The sequence below is a fragment of the Penicillium arizonense genome (genome assembly GCF_001773325.1).
Source record: "Penicillium arizonense strain CBS 141311 chromosome Unknown PENARI_contig021, whole genome shotgun sequence".
NCBI lineage: Eukaryota > Fungi > Ascomycota > Eurotiomycetes > Eurotiales > Aspergillaceae > Penicillium > Penicillium arizonense.
In genome coordinates, this window is record NW_019173298.1 from 74,800 (window position 1) to 96,007 (window position 21,208).

Here is a 21,208-nt window from a genome sequence, read left to right on the forward strand (position 1 = left end):
GAGTTGTATTTCTGTGCAAGCATCTAGTGTTTTTTTCCGAGGCAGTAATCAACTCTCAGACTGACACACCACCAGGTTTGCCCCATTCTGTGCCTGTGATGAGATCAACACCCTTGGCCACTGTTCTGTTGAGGTCAAACTCCACCCCGGTCCAGTTTTTGTTCATCAGCGGTAATGGTCAATTAGCCGGCGGTGCTTGGACAAGAGCAACAGTGAGGTTGTTGAAGTCGGGAGTTGTAAAATTGCGAAGCAAGGCAGTCCTTGCATAGTGAGTTGGATACAACCACAGTATCTGAGAGAGAGATGGCTAGTATATCCAGTGCGGCAAGTCTCTTGATTTTATACTGCGGCCACTCGATCGAATCAATGCGACAATGGCAGACCCCGCGCTTTATTGGAATTTTGCAAACACTTTGCTAGCATGGAATTGCCTGTTGACCCCGTAGAGCAGCCGGCCTTCCCGTCATTGGCCGAGGATATCCAAGAAGTACGAGGAAGATCTAGAGGAAGCTCAGAACAGGGTCAAGCGGAATCGGGATTTGGTGCCACTCTTGATTATGGTTTACTCACTTTGGTCAAGAAATGACAGCGCTATTGCTTGGCGCCCTCTGCAGACTCTGATATGGAAGAAAAGTGAGAATGCTCACGTTTTGGTCCTGAGGAATCCGCCTCTCCAGAACAAGACCAGACACATTCCGTGGGGACTGGTGGACATGTTGAAGGATGACATGGGGAGTTCACGGACCGTGACTTGGAGGGGATGGTCGGGTTCAATAGCGAGTACTGAAGCCGATCAGTATTATATCTTAAACTATATCGTCTACTTTTCATATCTTGGATGAAGTGCTCAATCGTAGCGCTCTATGACGCAGAACCATATAAAAGTTAAATGAAACATAGAGATGTATTTTGCCAATGCCGCTAGATAATCGTAACAGTCGTAAATATGACCTGGTTCATTGCTCCATCAAATTATAAGCAAGAACAGGGTCAATCATAGCCATGTCGCTACCGCCAGATAACATAGAATCAATCTCCCCGCTTGCACCCGCTGAAAAGTCATCTTGCATCAAATAATCGGTATTCACGCCTTGCTGGCCGGGAAGGTAGTTCGAATCATTCGACTGTGAGCCGAAAGCCATATCCGATGAATGGTCGCCTGCAGTATAGTTTTCTTGGAAAAAGGACTGGCCCTCCTGGTCAAGGCCAAGACCATACATGCCCAATGAGTTGCCTCCAGGGCCGGAGTCATCAGCAAGCAAGGCACGTTGCATGAACAATCCCTGCACCTCGTCTTCGGAGCAGCCATGTTTGCTGGTCATGTGCACCCAGAGATCGTAGTCGCGATGGAAACGATGAGGGCACTGATCGTAGAAGCAGGCAATGTGTCGACCTGTTTCCTCCACGTAACCCTGGCCTGTGAGGGCGGCTAATGTAGAGATGGAGCTATGCGAGGGTTTCTTGTTCAGTCCCAGTCGTTGACGCCGCTCTGCCTTGGCATTCTGGAGTCCCATGTGAGCAGTGCGTATGTGCTCTTCGAGTGCAAGTTTGCTGCCGTAACGGTTTCCACAACCAATGGCATCCCAACCTGCAACCTTTTTGGAGGATGAGAGGTCTGTTTCGCCGCAGACGAACCGTTTTTCGCCTTCATGGACGGTGCGAATATGGACTGTCAGGTTGCCTTGCTTGGTGAAGCTGCGATCACAACCGGAGTAAGTGCAAAGGAACACCTTACGTTCGTCAAGACTGACATCTCCGTGAGCAACCTCGAGATGACGTCGGAGCTCTCGTGATGTGGAGCACACGATTGGACAATGAGGACATTTGGGAGGGTGAACAATCCGGATGTGATCTTGTAGAAGTGCATAAGTGGGGAACGTCACGTCTTGGCTCGGAATGTTGTCGGTACGGTTCATGTCTGACGATTGATCTGGTAGGTTTTCAGAACATTCTGCGCAAGTAAATCGCTTTTCGGCATGGACCCTGCTTTCGTGGGCTCGCAGATTTCCAGCGGTATCAAAGGCCATTTGGCATTTTTGGTTGGTCACTGGATCTGTGCGGTTACAAGGGTATGGTTTCTGCTTTAAATGAACGGTCGTGACATGTTTCTGGAGCGTCGTGTGCTTTCGGAATGTCTCGTTACAGGGCGGATACTCAGTGCAGCGGAACTTGTCTCTTCCGTCGTGTGCAGCTTCATGTCGGCGGAGTCGTGACCCCGTCACGAAGCTTTTACCGCACCCTGGTCGGCCACAAACGTAGTCTCGGACACCAGTATGGGCACTTTTGACGTGGTGGTTTAGATGAGACGTGCGCAGAAACGTCTTGTCACAACCCTCGAACGTGCACTGGAACAGTCTTTCATTGTTGTGTGATCGAATATGTTCCTGAAGACGAGCTGGACGATTGAAAGCTTTGTCGCATCCTCCAAATGGGCAACGGTGGGTTTTGAGCTCGGATGGATAGCGGGAAGACGTAGTTGAGTATGGAGTGGCAGGGGTTTCATTCAAGTCTTGGCTCATAGCACTCGGAGTGCCTGGGGCTGAATACTCAGCATCAGAATGATACTCCTCATATATCGGGTCTGTTGAATGATCAGCGATTCGGTTCCTTTATCGTTATCTAGAGATGAAGCATACCAGAGGTGTCTAGGATTGTTTCCTTCTGAAATCGCTTGGAAGTCGAGGCTCCTTGCGACGAGGCCTTCCTTTTCTGGGCCATAATGAGAGGCCCCTGAGAAGACGATTGAGAAAAAGGGAATTCCCATGCAGGAAATGGAAGATCTGACGTGAACGTCCCAATAATTTTATTTTGCCAAAAAGGCGGTGACGGCGAACGCGAGAGGAAGTTTTTCCGCTCCAAGGATTTTACAAGCATCAATCCCACTTCGATCTCCGAGTCGCTTCTCCCCATCCGGTTCTTTTCTCGTTCTCTACGGTTTACGCATATTCCGCTCATTCAGTCTACCAGCCATCATGTCTGACTATGGTGAAAACGATGCCGAACCGTAAGAGCTACCTCCCACATCATGAGGTTGATCAGACTCTGGGCGCAAAAGAGCTCGGTTTCTGTCTCACCTCCAAGCACCCTCAAATTGTGTTCGCATGAATCGCCACAAGCAGTGTTGCTAATCTGATTGTTTGCGCAGCTATGACTATGAGCCCGGCGAGGATGTGTTCGAGGAGATGGAGCCCGAGGACTTGGCCGACCAGGAGGGCCTCGAGGGTGAGGAAGGCGAAGGCGATATCTACAACCCTGCCGTCAATGGCGAGAATGTCGTCGTTTCGGGCGACCCCAATGCCGGATACACTGGGAAGGTGATGGAACAGTCGCGCGAGAAGAAGGTGCCCAATGACCAGCGCACAACCACCCCGTACTTGACCAAGTACGAGCGTGCGCGCGTCCTCGGCACCCGTGCCTTACAGATCAGGTGCGTTGACAGCTATATGAAGCATTGCGGAAATGGACCGGAGACAAGATGGATTTGCTGACATCTCTCTAGTATGAACGCTCCCGTTCTCGTTGATCTTGAGGGTGAAACCGATCCCCTCCAGATTGCGATGAAGGAGTTGAACCAGAAGAAGATTCCCCTGATCGTGCGCCGATACTTGCCCGATGGATGGTAAGCATACCCTTGTGAGACATGAGTGGTGGGCTATATCTAACAATACTTGGCTTCAGGTACGAGGACTGGACTTGCGAGGAGCTTCTGTAGGTGCCTCACAGGTGCCAATCGTTCACAGGGTGGCTGTTTACCATCTTTTCCTTTTCTTTGGGTTTCAGCATAGCGTTTGGAGTTCTGGGATTCGAAGAAACTGTCAAAAAAAGAGCTTTGAATGTCTTGGATGCATGGACAGAAGGCCTTTGCACATTTAGAAAGACAAAAAAAAAGATATCCAGAAATAATATGACGCTTTCTTCATTTCTCTGATGCATGTAGTTCAGACCACGTGCCCAGCCGGTCAATCATTTGCCGAAAGTAGAATCCTGACGCACTCGAGATTCTTCACCTCTCCATATTGGAGTCAGGAAATCAACTCCATTTTCCCATCCCCAAGGAATTGGGGAAGTATCAGAATGCACAAAGATCCACTAATATCCCTGTCATTTGGGGTCACAGACGCACTAATCTGATCTTGGTCGTTTCGCCTGGATAACCGGCACGTAGACTACGGTTCATCATTGGATCATCTCTCGATTTCCACCAGCAGACAGGTGAATAGCCCTCTCCACCATGGACGAGGACCCAGTGGGCCCTAGGCCGCTGCCTGAAGGGCGCTTCCATTCGGCTCCTTCCGCCCCCAGGGCAGCTTGGCCCTGGTGAGCCCCGCTTGGTTCGGGGTTTATAATCAACTCCGAGGATTTTTTTCACAAAGGCTTTCCATGGCCTCGTGAGACCAGTGTCTTGCATCATTGCGGTTTGTGGCGGGCTCTTTAACTCTGTCTCGTCGCCCACTTTATCCTCTGTCGACTCTTACCTTTGAGACAGACCTCGCATTGACCCGTCAAGCGCAAAACACTGAGTATGGGATCCAATACTCTGGATCTAGAGCAGAAGGTCTTCACTGAACCTTCCGCCGCTCAACATGACGGCATTGTCACCTCTCCCAAAACATCAGATTCTGTGGCAGAGAAAGAGCCTGAGCCTGACCTAACGTATGATACGGGGCTCAAGGCATGGCTACAAGTACTGGGCTCGTTCTTCCTCTTCTTCAACTCATGGTATGTCTCCACGAAAACTATATAGAGTGCATATAGCTGACCAGACTTCATGAACAGGGGCGTCATCAATACCTGGGGTGCATATCAAACATATTATGAGCAGGAACTGCTCGTTGGTACTTCCTCATCCACCATTGCCTGGATTGGATCGCTGCAATCGTTCCTATTGATGATGATCGGAGTCATTACAGGCCCGCTGTTCGATGCAGGCTACTTCCGAGCCCTCATAAGCTTTGCCGCTTTTCTTCTACCATTTGGCTTGATGATGACCAGTCTGGCCACCAAATATTGGCAGCTGATCCTTTCTCAAGGTGTCTGTGTCGGTCTAGCAGCAGGCTGTCTTTTCGTTCCATCCGTTGCTATTCTGCCGCAGTACTTCCGAAAGAAGAAAGGACTGGCTAACGGTCTGGCTGCCAGTGGCAGCAGTATCGGTGGTGTTGTCTACCCGATCATGTTTGACCAGTTGCAAAAGAAGGTCGGCTTTGCCTGGGCCACCAGGGCACTGGGATTTGTCTGCTTCGGAACGATTTGCATTTCCGTTAGCATTATGCGTGCACGGTTCCAGCCAAAGGAGAAGCGCAAGCTCTGGCAGCTTTCTTCCTTTAAAGAACCCGCATTTACCATATTTGCTGTTGCCATGTTTATGGGCTTCCTGGGATTTTATAACTTCCTTTTCTATGTGCAGTCGTACGCAATTCAGACTGGGATTGTCGACTCGAATCTGGGATTCTATCTCCTGTCCATGCTGAACGCTGCCTCAACATGCGGCCGTATAGGCCCCAACTTCCTCGCTGACCACGTTGGTCCTCTGAACATGCTCACCCCCGCAGTGACCATCACCGCTATTCTTGCTTTCGTCTGGATCCGTGTCCACACTGTGCCTGGCATCATCATTCTGGCCGTGTTCTACGGCTTCTTCTCTGGGGGCTTTGTGTCTCTGCCGCCTGTTGTGATGGCTACCATGACTTCCGATGTTCGCAATTTAGGCACACGCATGGGCATGGTCTTTGCTGTGACTTCCATCGGTCTGCTAATCGGTACACCCATTGGCGGTGCAATCCTGAGCGACACAAACGAGTATCTCGGAGTGCAACTCTTTACATCTTGCTGTCTGACCACGTCTGCATGCCTCTTTACAACCGTACGGTTCTTGCGCTCGGGTCCCAATCTTCGTTCCAAAACCTAGATCAGAATTGCGGCACCATATATCTCGAAATCCCGCAAAACGCATTTCCTCTCCTATGGAGTCATACGACGGAGGTGACTTTGCTTTGCTACAGAATGGCGGCTGCGCAACCTTCAACATTGTCACTCAGATCAAATGAACTCTGGGTACATGGGGTTTCCCTCAATATGACCTGAGTATTATAGCATCATGACAGAATCCACTGGCATTGTGTTTGGCGGATCCCCAAAAAGCTTTGCATACTGCATTACCCCCCGAAAGAACTTTTTTCTGCATCTTATGGAGTGGGTGGGAAACACGGCGCATAGCCATGCTACATAGGCGAAACGGGAACAGGGTATTTCCTATTAAAATCTAATTCTTTATGACATGACCTTGCAGTCCGGTCTAAGAACCTTAATAATATTGACGTACAAATGGTTATGTAGAAGTTTAACCCCCAAATTAGCATGGATGTCCGATGCCATATCAAAGTTGAGAAGCGTATAACAAGAGACGTATTAGTATAAGGTATCATCGCTACATAACATCTTCCGGCCCAACCCGGAATTCCTCTCCATTTTCCCGCACATGCTCAAGCTTCTTGTCTCGACTGCATGGTTTCCGCATGTCGAACGCATCCTCTCCAGTATCTGACAACCCTGACGGATCATCACTATAGTAATTTACTACACGCCGGAAGACAGAGTATCTGATTTTGATTCACATTCGTCAGTAATTGTCTCTTTCCAAGATTGTTCAATATCTCACTCACCCCATGTCTTTGTACATATTGCACGCTACCTTATTTCCGGCGCGAACGTATAGATCGACGAACCATGCGTCATTGCTGTCCGATCCGCGCTCCAGTTGCTCGGTCAAGCGGCGCGCAAATCCGAGACGGCGCCAGGCGGGTGCAACGGTCAGCACGGTGATGTGACCGTGCCACGGTGTGTAATGCTCGGAGTTTCGCATGGATGGGTGTTGCTCTTCGAGCTTGCCCATGACTTGTGGGAAGAATAAATGTCAGCCAATGTATTCTCACTCGTACAATTTGAGCAGTCAGATGTAGAGTAGAGCATACTGTAGCCCACAATGCCTGCGTCACGGTCTTTCACCGTGCTGAATAGTGATGGCCACTTATTCAGGTAATTGAGGTAGAAACCGAGGTCATAGTTCTCAGTGAGGGGGTCGAGGTTTGTGAGGTTCGTTTTGAGGAGGTCCAGAGGGGACATGCGCTCTACGGAGCTCATTTTGGCGTCTTGTAGTTGAGATAATGTAGGAATGTCTATCGCAGAAGGAATGTGGGGTTTGATATCCTCGTCATTTTCTGCCGGGCGGCGACGCCAGTTCGGTGAATTGATCTCCGTGTTAATTGCTCCGTATACAACTGTGCCCCTCCTGCATCCTGGTGATGCAATTGTTCTGACGATTCGGGCTTTTGTGCTTATATTCATTTTCATTAGCTCCTTTGTTCCTCGCTATAATCTGGATCATTGACTCGGAACGGAGATATCCACACTATCGGACATCCGAATCAACATTGCGCCTGCAGCTCGACCAAGACAATACTTCTTTCTTTAGCGTGAATATTTTGCTTATAACTTGGCTCTTGTCGCTCACTGTTGACATTTGTTGCAACTGGGATTCTTACGAGATCCTTTCAGTCGATAAAATGCCCCTCCCTCCTTCTCCCCTGAAACTCTCACACCGCTATCCATCAGCCATGGACGACTCACCAATCTCACCCGGAACGTCAAACGTGAATGGATTTGCACTGCCAAGCCCTCGGTCACCGCAAACACCCCGTCTATCTGCTCCTCCATCCCCAATCGCCTCCCGCCATAACTCAACGGCATTGAGTGGATCCCACCGAGAATCCGGGGATTTTTCTGGCGCCGCCGAGGCAGGGGGTGGAGGCTTGGGAAATTTGGCAGATGAGCTAGCCGATGCCTGGGACCAAGAAGATGACGGCTATGGGTATGCGTCAGGTCAGGAAAACGGCCGCGCGGGGTCACAGCAGATGGATCAGAGTGATATGGAAGATGCATATATGCAATCTGTGCATGGTATGCACACTCGCTCAACATCTCCATCTCCAGAGAGAGACTCGCTTCATCCCGGTAGGACTAAGAATCGTGCAAACCATCTGCGACAGCACCGGCGACAGGAATCACAATATGACGGTTCAGATTATGGACCTGACTCGGATCTAGACGAGGCTGCGGATATCTCTCCAGCATTGGAGAATCAAATGGCTGAAATTGAAAGCCTTGTTCGGCGGGGTATAGAGAATAATGGAAGTGAGAATGACTTGGTCATTCAGCGGACAGTCGAGTCGTTAAAAGACCTCGGCGGGCAGAGCGGCATTGAAAACAGTGCGATGAGGTAAGGCATCCACTCTCTCAAAGATCAGTATAGGAAACTAATATCTTTGTAAAGACTCATCACAGCTCATTCCTCAATCACATCACATCTCACGCATCAAACCCGTACCCTTCAATCCCTCATCCACCCACTCTTGTTTTCCCCATTCCCCCTCCTCTCCGAAGACGCCATCGACTCTCTCATGCCCCTTATCGACGAAGGCTTATTGCCAAACCTCCCCTATCCCTTCCCCGAACAGTCCCGCCGCGGCTCCAGGCCAACTACTCCACAGTCATCTGCTCATAATCCGCTGGTCTCTCTCCAAGCACTCATCTCCCAAACTGCCGATATTACCCATTCACTTCGCGGTCTAAGTGACACGCTCTATGAGTCAAGACAGTTGACATCCACTGCTTCCCGGCGACTAAGGTCTGCGCGTGAACTTGTCGCTGAAATCCGGCGGGAAGAAGAGAGCCGCGAAGAAGGCTCGCGGTGGATCGAGCGAGGTGAATGGGACCGCCGGCTGAAAGACCGAGAAGCCGGTAAAGTCTGCGGGGATGTAGTCAGTGGCTTTGAGGCTGTTTGTGGAGAGTGGCGAGAGAAGCTGTTCGGGGCGAATGCTGAAGTTGCTGCTGCATAGCCTCATGTTCCTGGTTGTTGACTATGTCTGGGAAGTTCCATTATTATACAGGTCAACGGATGTAGATTGCTATCCTTTATTTTTTGTTCTTTTGTCGGATATCCATATTGGTTTTTTATTGGGCCATTCCTTGAATTGGCTCTTGTTGATATTGAGACTGAGCTCCCTAGATTACATGCATATAAGCTCGAAACTATGATACCATTTCTTCTGTTTGATAGTTAGAGCATGATCATTTTCTTTTGTGAGTACAATCAGGAGTTGATGTCATGCTGAGACGTTGATGCAGGCTGTTAAAGTATGAACATCAACTAACGTTAACCCTAATTTGACCCAAAACCTAATTCGCACCTTCGACTCGAAGCCTCTCGAAGCCAGCATCGTTCTTTCCCCTTTATTGCCACCAGAAGTTCAATCTCCTGACTACAGTCAGCGACTGCTTATCTCTCTTAGCATAATGGGAAGAAATACCCTCAAAGAACAGGGTTAAGCAGGGCGGGATGCTTAGTGACCACCACTTGGGAAATTCTTCCACAGCCCCGACTGATCGAATGGATACATTCTTGACCATTTACGCTAATCCCAGTAGGATCACCGAGAGTGTTTCCGTGAAAAGCATTCGTGGCAGGCGGCTGGTAGGTGCATTGCTCGTATCGCGGTGGTTGCATTTTACGACCGTGGCATGTTTTCAGCTACAACATTGGCCGCCCATTAATCTTCGATTACTTTATCCCTGTGGTGGGAAGATTCAGATGGTGATATGGCCCGTCGTCTTATATTTCCCTTTTTGATCCCGTTGCGTCTCACACTGCAATCACCTAAGTTATACGAGAGTTGGGGCTATTTTTAGGGTGAGACTGGATGTCCTCTTTCATCAGCCTGGAGGAACATCTCACCATCTTCACTGCTCGAATCCCACCATAATCAAGCATTCTGGACGCATCATCACTATGGTAGAGGAGACTCCAACCGTTGCGGATCCGCGCCAACAACTCCGAGAGTTGATTGATACTTCTCCTCGCAATGATCATATGATTCAGGATGGTGACTACTGCCGCAGCGCTGGCTTCTTGGTTCAATTTAGCGAGGAGGAAGTCCAACAACTCATCCGGATCTACACAGTCCACGAGCCAAACTTGCGCCCAGGACTGCTGGCAACGCAATGTGAAGCATCATTTGGTCAGTACTTTCGGACCAAAGAAGCTTCCCACTTGCCAAAAGCGGTAGCCTTTGGCTCTCTAATTGCCTACCATGTCTCGCTCGATGCTGATAATGCTGATCGCGGTGTGCTGCTCAGCATTTTTGCCAGATCACTGCTCGTTCAGTGGCAACATACACACTCAGAAACGCCCTCTGTCGGGAAATTACTCGACGACTCGATATACTACTGCCGCAAGGCCGTGGAGCTGGGGCCTCTCGAAGAGATTAATCGTGCGTTACACTTCTACGACCTGGGCGACCAGCTCACGGCAAGATACGCCACGCGGCACGATGCCGCTGACTTCGCTGAAGCAGAGGACTGTTTCCAACAGGCGTCTACCCTGAGACCAGCAGGGCGACCCATCTTCTTGTTTAGGTGGGCGAGACTGCTCAGGGAACGGGACGAATTTGAACATCGCGACAAGGCCGAGATGCTGCGCACGTATATGGGCAAGCTGAAAGAAGCCGTGGCCAGCGAAACCAACGCGTTCAGGCCCACCCAGTATCGTACTTCCCTCAGCACCGTATGGTGGCATTTCGGATACGCCTTCTGGGAGCGCTCTGAGCTTACACAGAGAGCGGATGACCTGAAGCACGCTGCTGGTTGTTTTGGGCAGGCCAGATTGGCACCCGTTCACGGCTCTATAGACCGCTTCCGCGCCTGTCAAGACCTGGGACGAGTGAACGCGATCCGGTTCATGCAGAATGGGAATCTGGAGGACGGCGATACTGCTGTGGAGATGTTGAACGAAGCCCTCAAGATCCAGCCAGACTCGTCGCTGGTAATGGAGTCTCTTGGGAACCATCTACGCGTCTTCGCCAACTACACCAACTCGGACGAGATGCTCACAGAGTCGGCAGAGATTCTGGGCAAGGCCGTTCGTGCCAGCACACAGCCAAGCGAATCGATCTGTCACGCCCACGCGGTAACGCTTATGGAACTATTCAGGAGGAGCGCTAAGATGGAAGACATCGATGAGGCTATCCAACGGTTCCGCACGCTCGTTGACTTGCCATTCGAAGACGAGGAGGAGCATGCCAGATATCCAATGAAGCTTTCTCAGTGCCTGCTACTGCGCTACGAAGCCTTTGGGCAGCAGGATGATCTGGATAAAGCTCAGTGTGAAGCCGACCGTGTCATCTCTTCAAGCACAATCTCTGAATCTCTAAGGGGCGAATGTCTTCACGTCCACGGACTGATCTCCTTTGCACGATATCATACGAGCGATCAGGTCGAAGATCTCAACCAGGCAATCACACAGTACGAAGAAGCGTTGTCGAAACCTGGCAATGATGGAAAAACCACATATTCTATGCACAATGATCTTGCCAATGCGTACTATTTCAAGTTCAAGATCAGCTTGAAGTTGGAGGATCTCTCAGCTTCAATTCGTGGGTATCAATCCTCTCTCAAGGCCTTGGAAGAAAGCGGACTGGAAAACGCCAAGAGGGCCAATTTGATGGTCACGCATGGACTGGCTATCTCACTCACGGCGCAATTTGAGGTCACTCAGCAGCAACGAGACATTGACAGAGCTATTGAGTGCTACCAAAAGTGTTTGCAGGGTGCCACAAAGAGAACCCTGCAGTATGTCAGCCGAGCGACCAATCTCTCCTTTGCTTACCAGGAACGGTACAAGCTCACGGAGCAAATAGCCGACGTCAAACAGTCGCAGAGCATTCTACTTGAAGTTCTCGAGTGGAATCTTGACCTTCCGGCGGATCATCATTCTAACATGTGCAACCAGCTTGGACGGGCATATCTGTTCTCCTATATCGAGTACCAAGAGCCAATATACCTGGACCTTGCGAAAGAGCAATTCCAGAGTGCGCTCTCTTCGGGTAGCACGCGCTACGCCTTCCAGTTGGCAGCCTCTGTGAACCTAGCCCGGGTGTTGAGATACAAGGCCCGACAGACGAAAGACGTTAAAGACCAGGTCGCTGCGCTAGCGCAAATGAAAGATAATCTTGAACGTCTGAAGCCACTTCAAGAGAGTAGCCAACGTGTGCATCAGGATGCATTCATGTACAACTTCCTCGACTTTATTCTTGACACCTGGGAGGATTCCGGGTACAACGCTACCTCCTTGTTTGGGCAGATGTACCTCAATGCTGTCTTGACGATACTCCCCAAAATGAAGGCACTACAGGTCTCTGCCATCGTCCGACTCTATATCTACGCAGCCTTGGCGCAACACGTTGTGGCCAAAAAGCCAGAAGAAGCTCGCAACATGATCCGTGCAGCGGCTGAGCTCTTGCCTAAAGCTATACTGCTCAGTTTTGACCGCAAGGATGTTCTCAACAACTTGGACAATTTTGTCGCCTTACCAAGCTTCACCATCTCATACTCTCTGGAGGCGGGAGACCCGCCATCCCAGGCTCTCCAACTCTTTGACAAAGTCCGCAGCGTCATGTGGGATCATGTGCTGAGTAGCCAATTGACACTGCAAGGGAAACGGATTGAGGATTTCCCGGCTTTGCAGGTTAAATTGGAAAAGATGCAAAAGCCTGTTTCGAAAGCCAAAGCCCGCCAGACGAAGAATGCCCTTGCGGGAGATATCGGCGAGAGCCTGGTGCAACAACACGAGGTATATTGCGAGTCCGTGGCATATCAGGAGATTCTGGATGAGTCGAGAAAAGATCCCGAGCTAGATGGGTTTCTACGCTTGCCAGGAGACACTTCTGACCTGATCGAGTATGCACAGGAAGGGCCCATTATCATTGTTAACCACGGCCTCTGCCGCAGCGATGCTATCATCGTGACTACTGAAGCGGTTGACTCGCTTCGCCTCCCGATGTTAGAGGGACAATCTATGACAGAAAGGGAGGAGTGGTATACAGAAGCCCTCCAGCTCATGAGTAGCGATCTCCCTGCCGCAACACGGCGACTGGAACAAGTCCTCGAATGGCTGTGGGATGCCATTGCGGAGCCAATTCTACAATATCTTGGTTTCAATGGCGAAATGACTGCGGACAGCGAGTTACCACGAACATGGTGGATCACCACGGGTCGAATCGGTACATTCCCCCTCCACGCCGCAGGCACTTCGAAGAAGGGGCCGAACTGCACCATTATGGACCGGACCGTACCATCCTATACCAACAGTCTCCGTGCTCTGGCATATACACGCAGCCGGCGACGCACTACTCAGTTAGAGCCACAATCCCGGACAGAGAAGCGCGCGCTCCTGATTTCTATGGACACGACACCCGAGATGGGAGAGGACGCACACCTACCCAACGCCGAGCGTGAGGTAGCCAGCATCCGAGGGATTGTTGACAGCCGAGGCGGGAAGAGTAAGGTCCTTCTTAGTCCCAATCGAGACGTGGTCTTACGCCACCTCGGACGAGCTGACATCGCCCACTTTGCCTGCCATGGTGTCTGCGATGGTGATGATCCTGCTCGTAGTGCGCTCCGTCTGACGGATTGGTTATCTAAGCCCCTTGATGTAAGATGTCTTCTTCAACAGGGGGATCTTAATTGTCAACTTGCGTATCTCTCTGCGTGTGAGAGTGCCTTGAACAAGTCCAAGTTCCGTGATGAAGGGTTGCATCTGGCTGGTGGCTTCCAGATGGCTGGGGTACCTCATGTCATTGCCAGTCTTTGGCGGGTGGATGATTTCTTCAGTGTTGATATCGCTGAGAGATTCTATAAGGCTCTTGGGGCGCTGGAGACAAATCTCGATCCGAGTCAGTCGGCGAAGGCGCTTCGGCGTGTCATCCTGGAGTTGAGGGCATCTGGTGTTAGTCCAGTATTCTGGGCTTCGTATATACATATGGGTCCTTGAGAGCTTGAGAGAAATATGTCGTCTAAATGAGTTTATGAACCTATATTCCTACCCTATATCACTCTACTTCTAGCGGTCCTTGGCCTAGATCCTCCTCATCTTCACCAGCCATCATCTGATTCACCTTCAGCCTGGTCATCCTGATCATCATAATCCTCACTATCCCCAGATCCCACGGTGTTTTCCCGCGGACGCAAAGTCCTATCTTCCAGAACCTCTTCACAAGAAAGGTCATATTCCATGCCATCATCGGATTTTAGTGAGGCTGCCACAGTCTCTTTCTCCGTAGCATCTCCACGAAATGTGTTCGGTTTATTCTGCGAGCCGAGTCCCTATCAATACAGAGTCAATATAGATCCTCACAGCAGTCCATCGATGAAACATACCCCAATAACAGGCCTATACTTAAACCTAAGACCCCCAAAGAACACCACTCTTCTTCCCCCCGAATTCTACATCTAGCAATTAGTACAAGACAAAAACCAATCCATGCACAAACAACAAGCGACAAAGAAACTCACATCATCCCCTCTAGCCCTCAACCAACCCGCCGCAGCACCACAATCAACCCAACCCCCCGTAGGCGCAACCTCCCCAACCTCAACAACCCCAACCTGAAAGCCCACGTCAACAGCCTTCCTACAATTCCTCCAGCAATTAACAGCAACCTCCTCCGCAGCCCACGTACTAGTAACAACCCACAACGCACATTTCCTCAACTCGCCCCGTTCAGCGAGTAACCTCCCCGCATTGGCAACAACCCATGCCTTAAACGGTGTTTCATGGTAGAAACGCTCATGTACAATTGGCGCACTAGTGACAAGCACCGCACCGCTAGAGTCCTCGCTTTCGAAGCGGAAATGTGAAGATAGACTTATTGGTGCGCCGGCTGCTGCGAGGAGGGTTTGGGACAGGCCTGCTTGCAGGTTTATTTGGTGGCTGTGGGTTTTTAGGCCTAGTTTTGGGCCCCAGGTTTGGTGTTCCGGTGTTGCGAGGGGTGGGAGCGTCGGTGGGGGTTTTAGAGTGGTCGTGGATGTAGGTGAGGTAGGATCTGGTTGCTTGGATAGATCGATGATCGGGTTCCAGTTGCCGGCTCTGTCGAAGTAGCCTACCATTCCTGGATGGAAGATGTTGTGCGGTTGGGGGTTGTATAGGGCTGTGCCGTAGGGGTGGGAACGCATTTGGTCTGCATATTCTATGTCGAGGGGTTTTTCTTCGCTTGGGAGGAGCATTTTTGTTTAGATTATATGTTCTGGTCTGCGTCTAGTATGGCTCAAGAGTGAAAAATTAAGGTGTATCGGAAGATTACACGGGCTGTGGGAAGGTAGTGAAAGTATGCCGTGGTGACGCGACTGTTAGGCTGTAGGCTGTGTCAGTTGACTCTGCTCCATAGAGGGGGAGAAAATCAGCCATCAGATCTAAACATAGGATATAGCTAATGCAATAAGCTTCGTATTTGGCCGGATTGTCGGCCAGTAATATTCCATATACGCCACAATGAGGAGGGGTCGAGTATCTTCACTTGTTTAGTTTGCATTTATCACTTTTGTGCTTGGTAAGGATGACTGGACTAAAGGCTCTGTAAAGAAATAAGTAATCTTATTCTAGATTTTACCCATCACGATCTCCGAATATTCCCGAGGTGGTGTTATACCCATCCAGTTTGTATACAGTTTGGCTACTGCTTAGGGCCTATCAATCACGTGACACCATGAACAGGCGATTGTTCCTGACGGGTAGAACACCCCAGATATGTATGCAATGCAGGCGTGGAGTAGTGGGGAATCAACCTTTTTGTAGTCTTTCTTTTTGAGTGGGGAAACTGAGCCCAGACCTACGCAGACACATGTGTATGTGGCAGGGAAATGTATAGTAAATTAACAGACTCCAGAATATCTATCAAGGCAAAGCCTTGAAACACTGGGTGGGTACTATCCTGAAACCTAAAACACCTAGGGGAACAAGCGTGGCTTGGAATTGGCATCAAAGATGGCATCAGCCATCCATCCATTCAGAAATGAGGAAATAAATTAAAGACATTGACATTGAAACGCAAAAGCGACAGACCAAGGGGCCCCATGGGGCCGATGATACAGGAAATATGCAGAAAAGAGGTCATGAGAACAGCGCCAAAGAGAAAAGAGCTTCCATACACTTTTTGGGAGGGAAAGAGTCATCGCTATCTACTCGTGGAGCCGGTCGTTTACTGCTGCTGCTTCCATCTAGGGACCCACTTGCCACCGCTGCCTTCGGCCTTGGGGGCTGAGGCTGGGGGAGCAGGAGAGGGAGACTGGGAAGAAGACTCGCGGGCTTGGCGGGGTGCCCAGCGCTCGGTGGGGGCTTCGCGAGGCTCGCGGGGTTCACGAGGGGGAGGGGCGGAGCCAGAGCCAGCGGAGGCACCGGCGCGCAGGTGAGGAGGCACGTAGCCACCACCGATCTTGCGAGCGGGCTCCTCGCGGACGGGGGCCGGGGCGGGAGAACCACCAGCCTCCCTGGCAGCTTCGCGCTCTCTCCAGCTGGAGGGAGCTGCAGTGCGGGGGGCAACATTGAGACGGGGGGCAGTTCGCTCGGTACGTTCTGCAAATCCACCACCGGTCCTCCGGGCTGCGAGGCGGGCTTCGGCCTCTGCCTCGCGCTGCTGTTGCTTCAAAGCTATCTCGTCGAGTTTGCTATTAAAACGGTTAGGTTGAAGGTATGGGATAGGCTTGGGATGTGGGAATACTAACGATCGCTCCTCCTCGCGCTTGGCCTTCTCTTCGGCCAGAGCACGACGGCGCTCCTCTTCGCGAGCAGTGCGCTCCTGCTCCTCGCGGGCAGCACGCTCTTCCTCCTCCTTGCGACGGAGCTCCTCCTCCTCGCGTTCCTGGCGCTCGCGGCGGCGGCGCTCTTGGACTTCCTTGATACGCTGCTTCTTCTTGGCCTCGAACTCGCGCTCGGCGGCCTTGCGGCGCTTCTCGAACTCCTCGTGACGCTTCTCGGAAACTTCCTTGCGGAAGCTGCTGAACTGGGGAACGAGACGGCCCAGGCGGTGCTTGAGGGCAACAGCCTCGGCGTGCTTCTGCTTGGACTCCTGGAGAGCCTCGGCTTTCTGCTTTTCGTAGAGCTCCATATCGAGCTTCTTCTGGGCCTCGTAGTCGGATGCAATGTGCTTCAGCTCCTCGCGACGGAAAGCACGCTCCAAGTGGTCGATACGCTTGGCGGTGGTGCGGATGCGGTCGTTGAGCTCGTTCTTCTCCTTCTCGAGCTGAGCGAGCTTCATGGCACGCAGGCGGTTGGCATCAAGCTCATCGAGATCGATCTCGCTGACATCAATACCCTTGACACCAGTCTTGAGCTCCTCGAGCTGCTTCTTGAGCTCCTCCTGGCGGATGCGGTCCTGCTCATCCTTAATGCGCTTGAGCTCACGGTCGCGCTGCTCATCAGCCAAGCGCTGCTTCTCGGCATCTTGGAGCTGCTGAGTGCGGATACGCTTGCGGTTCTCCTCGTCACGCTGCTTCTTCTGGAGGGCATCGGTGGCAGCCTCCTTCTTCTTGTCGATGAGGACGCGACGAGCGAGAGTCTCCTCGTGCTCCTGGGCAGCACCAGCAAGGGCGCGGGCCTGAGCAGTCTGCTTGGCCTGAAGACGAGCCTCGTTGTATGAAGGATCCACGTACATACATGTGACGTGGAGAGTCTTGGCGAGACGAGCGACCGAGTAGCGGGCAATCTCGGCAGGAGTGTTCTGGAGACGCTGAACCTCACTCTCGGCGGAGCCAGCACCGCTGCCGGCGTGGGAGGCCTTGGAAGAGGAGAAGACGTCGGAGTCGAAGGTGAGGACGCCAGAAATGTGATCGACGCGGATGGAGAGGTCACCCTTCTTGCAGCCGTTCATGATGAACTTCTCAATCATGGCGGGGGTGATCTGGAAAGGCTCGGGGAACTGAGCAAGCTCGTACACGAACTTGAGCTCAACGGACTCGTAGACCTGCGACAGCTGCTGGAACAAACGGGTCAGGATAACCTGCTGGAGAGGCACAACGTACTTCTCCATCTCGGGGTCGGCACCGATCTGCTTGAGGATGGGGGTGATCTTCTTGCAAATCGAGAGAGGGTGGAAGTCGACTTCCAGGATGTTGTAGAGCTCGCGGATCTCGGGGCGGACACGGCGGAGCAGACCCTTGTTCAAGGCATCGCGGAAGAGGACGGTACGGGTGGGGGCGGTGGCCATGCCGAGCAGGTTGGTGAGACGGGTGTTCTTGTTCTTGCGGGCCTCGTCCACGTCGACCAGAGCACCGCGGGAGCGGGAAGTGCTGATGACGGGGATGGAGAGAGCGGAGAGCAGAACAAAGGAGGCAGCCTTGGTCATCTCAGCCTCGGTGACTGAGGGGTTTTCCTTCTTGGAGCTCTGGCCACTGGCCAGGGCGACGGAGGAGAGACGGAGGAGGTTGTAGTAACGGTTGTAGGCAGCGGCGTGGAACAAGTAGTTCTCGCTGACGAGGAAAATACGAGCAAGCTTCTCGTAGTAGTTGGCCATCATGATGTTCTTAGCGGGGCGCTTGCTAAGGTTGAGCAGGGTGTGAATATCCTCGATACTGCGGAAGGCTTCCTGCCAGAGCTCGAGCTCAACGGCCACGTTCAACTGCTGGAAACGAGTGTCGAGGTGGCGCTGGAGGGTGTCGGGGTCGCTCAAGTTGATGGCGTGCATCTGGGTAGAGTACTTGGCGGCATTCTGGACGTGGTTACGGAGCAGCTCGCAAAGACGGCGGAATTCGGTCTTGCGGGTGTACTTCTGGCAGAACTTGAAGGCCTGGAGAGCAGTCGACTGATACATGATCTCGAGACGGGCATTGTTCTTCAGGATCTCGAGTACGGTACGGTAAGTCTCCCAGAGGAACTTGAGCCATGGGGTCACGACGGCGCGGTCGGTGCGGTCGCGGGACTGCTCGCCAGAGACGGTAGCGAGGAGGATGGTCTCGGGGGTTTCGATGGCCTCCAGATCCTCGATGTTGCTAGAGGGAGCGGCGGACTCGAGGGACGACTGGATCTCGTCGGCCTTGGCCTGGGCCTCAGTGACCTTCTGCTCGGCGAGCTCGATGAACTTCTTGAGGACGATCTCGATGGTGCCGACGTTGGTGTTCTGGGCGATGTTCTTGTACTGGTAGAGACCGTCCTTGGCGGCCTTACCCTTGCGAAGGTCGACACAGAGCTCAACAAACAGGAGCATCACCGGCTCGAGGGAGGCGATGGGGCTGCTGCGCGTCCGCTTGGAGGTGACATGTTCGTGCAAAACAGTCAAGGCGGCGGGAGCCTGACCGACGGCGATAAGTTCCTGAGCCCTCTATCCACATTATATCCATCAGCATCCGTCCATCGTCCATCGTTCGTATGTCGCGACTCACCTTGAGGACATTCTCAGGTTTGATATGCGGAGGAGGAGGCATGGTGGGTGGATGCCCCTTTGGGGAATTAAATTTTCAAAGAAAAACCTGGGGACAAATTATCGAAAAGTGTCGAGATCAACCCAGTGACACACACACGGGCAGCTAGTAAGATGCGATGGGAGATGCTGCCACGCGAAGACCCGATAATGAGGGGAAGATTCACAATGTGCGTGAAGCAGCGAAAATTGGAACCCGCCGCTGTTCCCACTCGGGTTAAGCGATGGCGATCACGTGTGACGGCCTGAGGGATCAGGTGTCTGTCAGATCACAGAGTCATCGGGATCGAGTTGATACACGCCTGGAAGTATTGATCACTTGCATATTTCATATTGTACTAGTTATATTCCTGCTATTCATCGTAGTTGTTCTGATCTGAACTATCTCATTCCGAATCTCCTGTCAAGTACTCGGTACCGCCCAGAATACCCCCCGTCAATAGTAACACAATAGTGTTCCCCGACCCATCCGAAGTACCAGGTACTTCTTTACGTGTAAAGAAAAGGCGAAGCCCACGGACCTAAGAGAAAATCCCTCTCCAGACTAACCTTCCCTTTGTCACTCATTCTCTCCCTAACCTCTTCACCCTCTTTTTGAATACTTCCTTTGTTCCCCTGAAAAATCCAGACTTAATTTCTTCCTCCTTGGGAACTGCCGATCCAATACCCCCCCTCTCTTCCCCCTTTCTCACATCGCGTCTCCTCAACCCCAACCACCCACGATGCCTGCCTACGAACTCCGATCCGGTGGTGATGTCAAGAACAAGAAGCAGAGTGTCGCCGACCTCAAATACCGTCGGCTCACCGAGCTCAATGCCCGTCTGAAGGAGGACTTGGACCGCCCTCGTGTCAAGGTCTCCGAGGCCGCTCTCTCGTCCGTTCACCCGCCCTTGGTTCGCAAGCCATCGCTAACATCCTAAACAGCCTCATCAGCTACTGCAACAACACTCGCGACTTCATGGTTCCATCCGTATGGGGACAGGTATGCGACCGGGTTTCGGCTCAATGGATTCAACGCGCGCATTCACTAACAACGCCTCCTAGGTCGACAAGCGCGAGGACCCCTACGCTCCCCAGCAGCAGGGCGGTTGCTGCACTGTCATGTAATGGACTCACGACGCCAATATTCGCCATGACATCTCGCTCTTTTTCCCTTTCTCTCTTCTACTTAATTTCGGACCATTCACGACTACCCCCTGGACCCTGAACGGAACTTTGCGATCGCGCACACAAGCGAGATGTCGGCCTGAAAGAATCGTCTGCTGGTCCTGCACGAAACCTTCCACGCCCACCATTTGGACCCCTTCGAGTCTGCGAGTTTGCGATCCTGCGAGTCCGCCTTTTCTACACCCTTGGTCCCCCTTTTTTCCGATATGCAGGCAGTGCACTTGAAGATGCATCTGTTGCACCCCGGCTTTATTTTTCTGGATCGTACCATTACCCCTTGTGTTTGGAAGCCTTTTTCTTTACCTTTTTTTTCCTCCTTTGTATCCTTGTTACGGTTCTCTTCAAAAGCCTCATTTTGGCAAGGCAGAGTCGGTTGCCATGTATCATAGATTCACTTCGCATCCATGAGAAATCCAATACCGATGTAATCTTCTACTAAACGAAGTACTTTGGCCCAAATGCCGAGGCTTTGGGGCCCAGCAGATTGGATCCGAGCGAAGCCGTTGTTTTGGCCTTGCATGATCCTTCTAACGAGTAGCATCTGATCTGAAATTAAGAACGCGTGTCAGGGTAATTGTTTCAGCATAGCCCTGAAATATAGAAATACCCACATACCTCTACCTAGTGTAACTTATCTAGTGTATCTAGGTAGGTATCTACAGTAATCATCAGCAATCCCCGCTGACATCATCCACACCACCTGGGGCAAACATCCCACCGTAGACTCATCAGCTATCTCACCTATA

The 21,208-nt window shown here is 51.7% G+C and overlaps 9 protein-coding genes across 9 annotated transcripts; 5 read left to right on the plus strand and 4 right to left on the minus strand.

The window, feature by feature from the left end:
* Positions 1-956: 956 nt before the first annotated feature.
* On the minus strand, positions 957-2,718 carry PENARI_c021G05230 (C2H2-type zinc finger protein; the record flags this gene model as incomplete). Its single annotated transcript, XM_022635199.1, has 2 exons — positions 957-2,581; positions 2,637-2,718. The coding sequence occupies 2 exons, from the start codon at positions 2,716-2,718 to the stop codon at positions 957-959; spliced, it is 1,707 nt and encodes a 568-aa protein (XP_022484884.1).
* A 254-nt stretch (positions 2,719-2,972) lies between these two features.
* PENARI_c021G12562 (DNA-directed RNA polymerase core subunit RPO26) lies at positions 2,973-3,712 on the plus strand (the record flags this gene model as incomplete). Its single annotated transcript, XM_022635301.1, has 4 exons — positions 2,973-3,004; positions 3,146-3,427; positions 3,500-3,619; positions 3,679-3,712. 4 exons carry the CDS (start codon positions 2,973-2,975, stop codon positions 3,710-3,712), a joined length of 468 nt encoding a protein of 155 aa, XP_022485000.1.
* Positions 3,713-4,522: 810 nt separating this feature from the next.
* Positions 4,523-5,905, plus strand: PENARI_c021G05450 (MCT family MFS transporter; the record flags this gene model as incomplete). The annotated part of the gene is made up of 2 exons (XM_022635206.1): positions 4,523-4,719; positions 4,777-5,905. The coding sequence occupies 2 exons, from the start codon at positions 4,523-4,525 to the stop codon at positions 5,903-5,905; spliced, it is 1,326 nt and encodes a 441-aa protein (XP_022484939.1).
* Positions 5,906-6,424: 519 nt separating this feature from the next.
* Positions 6,425-7,137, minus strand: PENARI_c021G09488 (peptide alpha-N-acetyltransferase complex B subunit NAT3; the record flags this gene model as incomplete). Its single annotated transcript, XM_022635251.1, has 3 exons — positions 6,425-6,596; positions 6,660-6,891; positions 6,969-7,137. 3 exons carry the CDS (start codon positions 7,135-7,137, stop codon positions 6,425-6,427), a joined length of 573 nt encoding a protein of 190 aa, XP_022484858.1.
* Positions 7,138-7,559: 422 nt separating this feature from the next.
* PENARI_c021G10125 (uncharacterized protein) lies at positions 7,560-8,891 on the plus strand (the record flags this gene model as incomplete). Its single annotated transcript, XM_022635258.1, has 2 exons — positions 7,560-8,272; positions 8,327-8,891. The coding sequence occupies 2 exons, from the start codon at positions 7,560-7,562 to the stop codon at positions 8,889-8,891; spliced, it is 1,278 nt and encodes a 425-aa protein (XP_022484870.1).
* Positions 8,892-9,841: 950 nt separating this feature from the next.
* On the plus strand, positions 9,842-13,879 carry PENARI_c021G00236 (uncharacterized protein; the record flags this gene model as incomplete). The annotated part of the gene is made up of 1 exon (XM_022635140.1): positions 9,842-13,879. The coding sequence occupies one exon, from the start codon at positions 9,842-9,844 to the stop codon at positions 13,877-13,879; it is 4,038 nt and encodes a 1,345-aa protein (XP_022484864.1).
* Positions 13,880-13,980: 101 nt separating this feature from the next.
* PENARI_c021G09358 (uncharacterized protein) lies at positions 13,981-15,111 on the minus strand (the record flags this gene model as incomplete). The annotated part of the gene is made up of 2 exons (XM_022635250.1): positions 13,981-14,211; positions 14,401-15,111. The coding sequence occupies 2 exons, from the start codon at positions 15,109-15,111 to the stop codon at positions 13,981-13,983; spliced, it is 942 nt and encodes a 313-aa protein (XP_022484888.1).
* Positions 15,112-16,082: 971 nt separating this feature from the next.
* On the minus strand, positions 16,083-19,299 carry tif32 (putative eukaryotic translation initiation factor 3 subunit EifCa; the record flags this gene model as incomplete). Its single annotated transcript, XM_022635166.1, has 3 exons — positions 16,083-16,548; positions 16,606-19,196; positions 19,258-19,299. 3 exons carry the CDS (start codon positions 19,297-19,299, stop codon positions 16,083-16,085), a joined length of 3,099 nt encoding a protein of 1,032 aa, XP_022484969.1.
* Positions 19,300-20,017: 718 nt separating this feature from the next.
* PENARI_c021G04774 (guanine nucleotide-binding protein subunit gamma) lies at positions 20,018-20,402 on the plus strand (the record flags this gene model as incomplete). The annotated part of the gene is made up of 3 exons (XM_022635193.1): positions 20,018-20,169; positions 20,220-20,277; positions 20,340-20,402. The coding sequence occupies 3 exons, from the start codon at positions 20,018-20,020 to the stop codon at positions 20,400-20,402; spliced, it is 273 nt and encodes a 90-aa protein (XP_022485010.1).
* Between the last annotated feature and the right edge of the window lie 806 nt (positions 20,403-21,208).